The sequence below is a fragment of the Pseudophryne corroboree genome, chromosome 11 (genome assembly GCF_028390025.1).
Source record: "Pseudophryne corroboree isolate aPseCor3 chromosome 11, aPseCor3.hap2, whole genome shotgun sequence".
NCBI classification, from domain to species: domain Eukaryota; kingdom Metazoa; phylum Chordata; class Amphibia; order Anura; family Myobatrachidae; genus Pseudophryne; species Pseudophryne corroboree.
Window position 1 is genome coordinate 179,957,997 of NC_086454.1, and position 8,832 is coordinate 179,966,828.

An 8,832-nucleotide genomic window follows, 5' to 3' on the forward strand; every position below is an offset into this window, starting at 1 on the left:
GGTGACACAGTGACAGAACACGGGGGGGGGGTGACACAGTGACAGAACACGGGGGGGGGGGTGACACAGTGACAGAACACGGGGGGGGGTGACACAGTGACAGAACACGGGGGGGGGGGTGACACAGTGACAGAACACGGGGGGGGGGGTGACACAGTGACAGAACACGGGGGGGGGGGTGACACAGTGACAGAACACGGGGGGGTGACACAGTGACAGAACACGGGGGGGTGACACAGTGACAGAACACGGGGGGGGGGGGGTGACAGTGACAGAACACGGGGGGGGGGTGACAGTGACAGAACACGGGGGGGGTGACACAGTGACAGAACACGGGGGGGGGGGGTGACAGTGACAGAACACGGGGGGGGGGGGTGACACAGTGACAGAACACGGGGGGGGTGACACAGTGACAGAACACGGGGGGGGGTGACACAGTGACAGAACACGGGGGGGGGGTGACAGTGACAGAACACGGGGGGGGGTGACACAGTGACAGAACACGGGGGGGGGGGTGACAGTGACAGAACACGGGGGGGGGGTGACACAGTGACAGAACACGGGGGGGGGGTGACACAGTGACAGAACACGGGGGGGGGTGACACAGTGACAGAACACGGGGGGGGGTGACACAGTGACAGAACACGGGGGGGGGTGACACAGTGACAGAACACGGGGGGGGTGACACAGTGACAGAACACGGGGGGGGGTGACACAGTGACAGAACACGGGGGGGGGTGACACAGTGACAGAACACGGGGGGGGGGTGACACAGTGACAGAACACGGGGGGGGGTGACACAGTGACAGAACACGGGGGGGGGGTGACACAGTGACAGAACACGGGGGGGGGTGACACAGTGACAGAACACGGGGGGGGGTGACACAGTGACAGAACACGGGGGGTGACAGTGACAGAACACGGGGGGGTGACAGTGACAGAACACGGGGGGGTGACACAGTGACAGAACACGGGGGGGTGACACAGTGACAGAACACGGGGTAGGGGGGTGACATAGTGACAGAACATGGGGGTGACATGATGACAGAACACGGGGGGGTGACAGTGACAGAACACGGGGTGGGAGGGGGGTGACAGTGGCAGAACATGGGGGTGACATGGTGACAGAACACGGGAGGGGTTGGTACAGCGAGAGCTAAATATCTCTCCCCCAAACCTAAAAACAGTCTGACGCCACTGCCCGCACACACAAATATATGCACACTATCACACACACACACACTTTCTTTCACTTTTCCTATTAACTTACTGATCTGGCTGGCAGTGGCAGGAAGGATGGATCTGTAGCAGTCTGGCTCTTGTCCCGTGTAGCTCCGCCCCCCCTGAGGTCCCGTGTAGCAATGCCCCCTTACCGGCACGTAGCCCCGCCCCCTTTTCGGCTGAACACAGCCGTTGTCACTGGGGACTCTGGAGGAGGCTGCTACAACGCAGCAGCAGCAGCAGCAGGGGAGAGAGGCGCCGCTGGCAGCTTGGCGGTACTGCAGTGCAGAGCAATGACAAGCAGCTCAGCCGGTCGGGCCGCTTGTCATTGCTCGCTGGTGGGAGGCAGTGGGCCGGGCAGGATCGGTTTGCGGGCCGCATCCGGCCCGCGGGCCGTATTTTGCCCACCCCTACTCTAGAGCCTAGCAGGCAAATGTCCCTCTGGGCATCTCGTATATATAGGACAGCGTCCTTGATATGTGCCAGGGTCAGTAGAACAGTCTCCCTGTCCAGGGTATCTATCTCCTCCGAGAGATTATCAGTCCATGCTGCTACAGCACTACACATCCAGGCCGAAGCAATTGCTGGCCTCAGTAGAGTGGTATCCGTTCACATGGTCGACCATGTTATGGTCAACAGTCATTAGGTCGACATTGACATGGTCGACATGGACACATGGTCGACACATTAAAATGGCCGACAAGTGAAAGGTCGACATGAGTTTTTTTAACTTTTTTTTCTTTTGGGGAACTTTTCCATACTTTACGATCCACATGGACTACGATTGGAACGGTAAAGTGTGCCGAGCGAAGCGGTAGCGGAGCGAAGGCACCATGCCCGAAGCATGGCGAGCGAACGCGGTGCACTAATTGGGGTTCCCAGTCACTTTACGCAAAAAACGACACCAAAAAAAGTTAAAAAACTCATGTCGACCTTTTCATATGTCGACCCTTCATGTGTTGACCATTTTCATGTGTCGACCATGTGTCCATGTCGACCATGTCAATGTCGACCAATAGTGGTCGACCTAATGACTGTCGACCATAACATGGTCGACCATTCATACCGGAACCCTGACTTCAGGATAGCTTCCTGCTTTCTATCCGCAGGATCCTTTAGGGCGGCCGTATCCTGAGACGGCAGGGCCACCCTCTTGGATAAGCGTGTCAACGCCTTGTCTACCCTAGGGGAGGATTCCCAGCGTAACCTGTCCGTTGGCAGGAAAGGATACGCCATCAGTAATCTCTTGGAAATTAATACCTTCCTATCAGGAGAATCCCACGCTTTTTCACATAATTCATTTAATTCATGTGAACTTCTGGCTTTTTCTCCCCATACATATAAACCCTCTTGTCAGGGACAGGGTTTCCCTCTGATATGTGCTATATATCCTTCATTGCTATAATCATGTAGCGGATGGCTTTAGTCATTTTAGGCTGTAATTTTGCATCATCGTCATCGACACTGGAGTCAGACTCCGTGTCGGCATCGGGGTCAACCATCTGGGATAGTGGGCGCTTGTGAGACCCTGACGGCCTCTGCATTGTAGGATCAGGCATGGGTTGAGACCCTGACTGTCCCAAGGCTACAGCTTTATCCAACCTGTTATGCAAGGAGCTTACATTATCATTTAACACCTTCCACATATCCATCCAATCAGGTGTCGGCACCGTCGTCGGCGACACCTCATTCATCTGCACTTGTTCTGCCCTCCACATATCCTTCCTCATCAAACATGTCGACACTAACGTACCGACACACCGCACACACACAGGGAATGCTCTGACTGAGGACAGGACCCCACTAAGGCTTTTGGGGAGACAGAGAGAGAGTATGCCAGCACACACCCCAGCGCTATATATATAACCCAGGGATTACACAGTAACTTAGTGATTACCCCGTAGCTGCTGTTTGTGATCGTTTTGCGCCTAAATTTATGTGCCCCCCCTCTCTTTTTTACCCTTCTTGTACCTGGATACTGCAGGGGAGAGCCTGGGGAGCGTCTTTCCAGCGGAGCTGTGAAGAGAAAATGGCGCTGGTGTGCTGAGGAAGAAGGCCCCGCCCCTCAGCAGCGGGCTTCTGTCCCGCTTGTATGTGTAAAAAATGGCAGGGGCTCGAACATATATCCAGTGCCTGACTGGATATATGCAATATTTTGCCAAAAGGTACCTTAATTGCTGCCCAGGGCGCCCCCCCCCCCCCCCTGCGCCCTGCACCCTACAGTGACCGGAGTGTGTGGGTGTGCTGCGGGAGCAATGGCGCACAGCTGCAGTGCTGTGCGCTACCTTAAGTGAAGATAGGAGTCTTCTGCCGCCGATTTCAATGTCTTCATGCTTCTGTACTTCTGGCTCTGCGAGGGGGACGGCGGCGCGGCTCCGGGAAGGGACGATCAAGGTTAGGTACCTGTGTTCGATCCCTCTGGAGCTAATGGTGTCCAGTAGCCTAAGAAGCGCAACCTAGCCGCAGTTAATAGGTTTGCTTCTCTCCCCTCAGTCCCACATAGCAGAGAGTCTGTTGCCAGCAGAAGCTCTCTGAAAATAAAAAACCTAAACAAAAATACTTTCTTCTTAGCAAGCTCAGGAGAGCCTACTAAAAGCACCCAGCTCTGGCCGGGCACAGATTCTAACTGAGGTCTGGAGAAGGGGCATAGAGGGAGGAGCCAGTGCACACCAGGTAGTACTAAATCTTTCTTTAGAGTGCCCAGTCTCCTGCGGAGCCCGTCTATTCCCCATGGTTCTTACGAGTCCCCAGCATCCACTAGGATGTTAGAGAAATAGGCCGTAAGGATACCTTTAAAACTGGAAAAGATACCTTTAAAACTGCAGCCCATTACATAACTTAGTAGTTAGGGTCTTTAAAACCACAGGGCATAGCATCACTAACCAGTTAAATAAAGTGGAAGGGAATTCTTTTATGGCACTACCAAATTACATGGGGCCTGTTTCAGAGATGGGTGCAGTTAGTTCTGCTGTGCTAAAATATGCCACAGCCGCAGGAGGAGAGTTGAAAGACCCACACTGCAGGATTCTGTGATCTGCCGCTGTGTCTGAGAACTCAGCATCAGATCACCTGCATGATCACCGCACATCTGAGTAACCAAGCAGCCGGGGGGGCTTAAGTATTCATGCAATGTTTTTTATATACTTGTTAAGGAAAAGTGCAAACTAATGTCTCACAGTGGGGGTGTGGTTCATAGGGTCGACCATACTTAGGTCAACCACTATTTGTCGACAGTAAGTCGACACCTAAAATAGGTCGACACCAGCGTTGGGTAGACATGACATAAGGTCAACATGAGTTGTTGTTTTTTTTAAATTGTGTCATTTTCTTCGTAGAGTGACCGGGAACCCCAATTAGTGCACCGTGTCCACTTTGGCACAAGTTACCGTTCCCAATTATAGTCCACATGGATCGTAAAGTATGAAAAAGTAGAAAAAAAAAAAAAAAAATGAAAGAAACCTGTGAAAAACTCATGTTGACCTTTTGTCATGTCAACCTAGTAACCATGTCGACCTAAGTGTGGTCAACCTAGAGACCGGCTGCCCACAGTGGAAGCTCCCAAATCAGACTAAAAGAGACCAACATAGTAATAATCGCGGCAGAGGTGCAATTATTAGTCAGTATTGTGGGTGGATATTTATTTTATTTTTTAACTAAATTATCCATGCTATGTATTAAAAGTAACTCACAACGGAGAGCAGTAGCAATAAAAGCATTCCCGATGAATTATAACCCTGGTAAATCTTTCATGTTTTCAAAATAAAAAACACTCCTAAAGGTGCATACACACTGGGCGTTTTTGCCTGGCGTGTATGCACAGCGATGATCGCGGACATCGCTGGGCTGAAAATCGCTCAGTGTGTATGCAGCTTTTCCCCCCTGTCCAGCAATGTCAGCGGGGGGTGAACGGCTTTCCATAGAAGGATGCTATGGAAAGCCGTCCACCCCGCCGTTCATGAAGCGGGGCCGCGCATCAGAGCTCATCGCCAGGGCATACACACTGGGCGGATTTGAACTGAAAGCAGCTCAAAACACCAAAGTGAGCTGCTGTCAGCTCAAAATTGCCCAGTGCGTATGGGCCTTTACGCTACGGCCACACATAGTGGCCAAGCAGGTCTCCCTGCTTGGCCGCAAGGACATCGTACATGGGCGCCTATGCAGTCGCCAACACATGTGCGGCAGTCTCGGCGGCGGCTCCGACCGCAGCATGCTGTGGTCGGACCGGATGACAGGACGGCGGGATTTCATAGTGAACACATACATTTCAATTTATTCATTGGGACCTGCTTAGCCGCTATGTGTGGCCCTACGCTAAGTTAACATTGAGACACAGAATTTGACGGCAGATAAGAACCACTTGGCCCATCTAGTCTGCCCTAAACACATGTACATGCACACACTTACACAGTAGGGTTTTTTTTTTGTCAGGAGCCAATTAACCTACCAGTATGTTTTTGGATTGTGGGTGGAAACCAGAGTACCCAAAGGAAACCATGCAAGCACAGGGAGACTAGAAAAACTCCACACAGTAATGGGCCCTACACACTGGCAGATAACACTGAACGATATGAACGTACTCAAACGAGAACTCGTCCATATTAGCATGCACTGCTATGGACCCAGGTGATGGGGGAGTGAAGACATTTCACTTCCCCCGTCACTGACCCCCCCCCCCCTTCCCGCCCGCTGCCGGGTCGCCCGCCACTGGGCACCTCGGCGGAACATCGCAGTGTGTGTAAGGGGCATTATACCCATGACCTCAGTGCTGTGAGCCAGTAATGATATCCATTACACCATCCGTACTGCCTATATCTGACACAGTGTCAGTTACCAGAGCCTCCATAGGTATGAAATGCTTTACACACTCTGAGGATTGCGTAAACTTAAAGAGACAAACTCTGAAAAGATTTGCTTTTTAGAATTTGGTGCATAGGGGCGAGACTGTAGACCTCATGGATAGTAATGAGAACTGCGGTATGGAGTGCTAATTAACTTTTTGCAGAAGATTTCTGTGATAATTGCTGCATTTGGCTATAAATACATAGCAACAATGCAGAAATTGCATTTTTAACATAACTTCATAAAAATAAAAAAACTTGATAAATAGGCCCTAGAGGCTTTTTCAAATCTGTCCTGCAAGTAAATGGTAAGCAGTACACTTATCCACAATAATAAACACTGCCCATGTACAACACAGAGGCAGCATCACAAGGAAACAGCTGCAAACATGTGTGCTTAAATTCTAAGCAATCTGACTAGATGCTTAGAAATTAAGCACACATCGCTCTGTGTGTATAGCCCATAGCGATGCACTGCCCCACGTGTCGCTACCGCTGACTCTAGATTGACACATCGCACTGTGTGCTGAGCGATCTGTGCTAGAATGCTCAGTACACATTTCTGGGAGAAATCTCCCCGTGTGTACCCCCCTTAACTCATTTCAGAAAGTGTGTGTGTAATATATATATATATATATATATATATATATATAGGCTCGGTGGCGCGGCACTCGGCTCTTCTATATGAAGAAATGATGCGGACCACAGATGTGGTCCGCATCATTTATTCATATAGAAGAGCCGAGTGCCGCGCCACCGAGCCTATATCTACATTCTAAAGCGAAGGCACCGGCACAAGTTATTATTAACTACGGAGTGCCAGACCCCCGAGACGACGACACACACATATATATATATATATATATATATATATATATATATATATATATAAAAAAGCAAATGGAGCACTCACCAGCACAGCATGACTGTTTGCTACAGTCCAATATGATTGTATAATAAGGGACGGCCCGGTGGTGGTTGCTAGGCAACCACTACGAGATGTGATATCCGTCCGTCCAGGTACGTTTATTTATGGTAATATGTCTACGACTGGTGACAGTGTTAGAAAAGGGAGATGATTTATACTAGCACTTATATGTACTGTTATCATGGTTGTTCTGGTATATAGTGATGAATACAATGGGCTAACTCCGCCCACATAATGACGCAATTTTGGCGCGTTTTTTGAATGATGGGTATATAGGGAGCCGGTGAGGCATGGTCAGTTAGGCTGCTGATGTTCTAACTATGATGTGACAGCTCTCTGATGCTCTTTGTGTCCCCTGATGACGGTCTGGATATGGCCGAAAACGCTTAGGGCTTTATACAATCATATTGGACTGTAGCAAACAGTCATGCTGTGCTGTCTGGAGAAATAAAATTTCGTTTTGATATTCAAATTCATGAAAAGACTGGTGAGTGCTCCATTTGCTTTTTTCTTTACTTGGATCTTCTGGAGGGGATCTGTGGATGACACCCCAGCTGCTGTATTGAGGATTTAAAACGTGAGTGCGACACATATATATATATATATATATATATATACACATACACCTCTATTCATTTGTGTTATTTTTAAACCACATCAGCAGTGAGCATTTACTATGTTTTTCTAAGATTAAACAAACTCCCGGAGCTTTGATGGCAATTAATAAGGTACTCTTCTAAGCCGAAGTCCAATGCACTTACCATGTTAAAAGACAGGACATCTGAAGACATGTGGGAGAGGAGCAGATAAATATTATAAACATTCAGGGTGAGTATATGGCCTGGTTCTCTTTCTATTTTGTATTTAAACCTATTCCCACCACCAGCTGCTGAAATCTAAAGCAGAGCGAGTACATTATCATCCCTTCTCCATAAAACTAAGATGATCCAATGTAACACTCTAACAGCCATTATATATTTAACCACAACATTTACTATGTATTCTCATCAGTAAACAGTAGTCTTAAGAATACAAACACAATGATAGATGCAACTATACATACATAGAACACAAATCCAAAATATAAATCCATAACCCACAAACAGATCACATGGAAAAGTTGACATTTTGTGTAAAGATATAAAAAGTGCTTCTTGTATCAATGTGATAAACCGGGTGTAACCAGTAACGCATAAATGAGTACTGGACAACATGTAAAGCCTGCTAAGAACTCAGAACCTCCCTGCTGTTAGCACAGGAAACACAATTAGGCCAGACCATGGATTCTGTACACTTGGACTTCCTTAGTCACTCTTACCGTCCATATCTACGACAGGTAACACCCCAAAGTCAGCTGTGGTTGTCGCTCGTACTATAAATAAAATCTCTATCACTGATGATTTTGGTTTTCTTTCTCAGCGTTACTTATTTTCCCGAAATCCAGTCTTCCTGCCTTGTACCCACGCCCCCTAACACACACATATTGATAGACAATCCCTTGTAGCGCTGCGGAAATACCCAAATGACGTCAACTATGGAACGCCCTACTTACTGCGCATGCGCGTCTGACTCGACTGCGTGCCCATGTTTCTGTTAATGTCCAATCAGCGGCGTCTGTGCAGCATTCCGTCGCTGATCTGATGCGTTTTAAAAAGATGTGTAAACTGCGGGGAACACTTCAGGGAACGCGCGACAATTAATAGATGTCATCCAAAGCGTAAAGAGATTTGTTTAGTTCTGGTTAAAAAAATATTCCTTGCAGGCCGCAATAGGGTGCAAGGTAGCGTCTACTTACCGTTGTAGCAGAGGTAAAGGCTTTTTGAGATTATTAAGGGAATCTCTTTT

At 48.7% G+C, this 8,832-nt stretch overlaps 1 protein-coding gene across 3 annotated transcripts in view; it reads right to left on the minus strand.

The window, feature by feature from the left end:
* RELA (RELA proto-oncogene, NF-kB subunit) overlaps positions 1-8,564 on the minus strand; it is a 162,851-nt gene extending 154,287 nt beyond the window's left edge. For 2 of the 3 annotated variants that reach the window (XM_063945121.1, XM_063945120.1), the window contains exon 1: positions 8,540-8,564. In XM_063945121.1, coding sequence (XP_063801191.1) covers positions 8,540-8,546 — 7 coding nt within the window. In that variant the 5' untranslated portion in view covers positions 8,547-8,564. Of the gene's footprint in view, positions 1-8,305; positions 8,516-8,539 lie in introns of those variants that run through there. The other variant, XM_063945122.1, reaches the window with a different exon arrangement.
* Between the last annotated feature and the right edge of the window lie 268 nt (positions 8,565-8,832).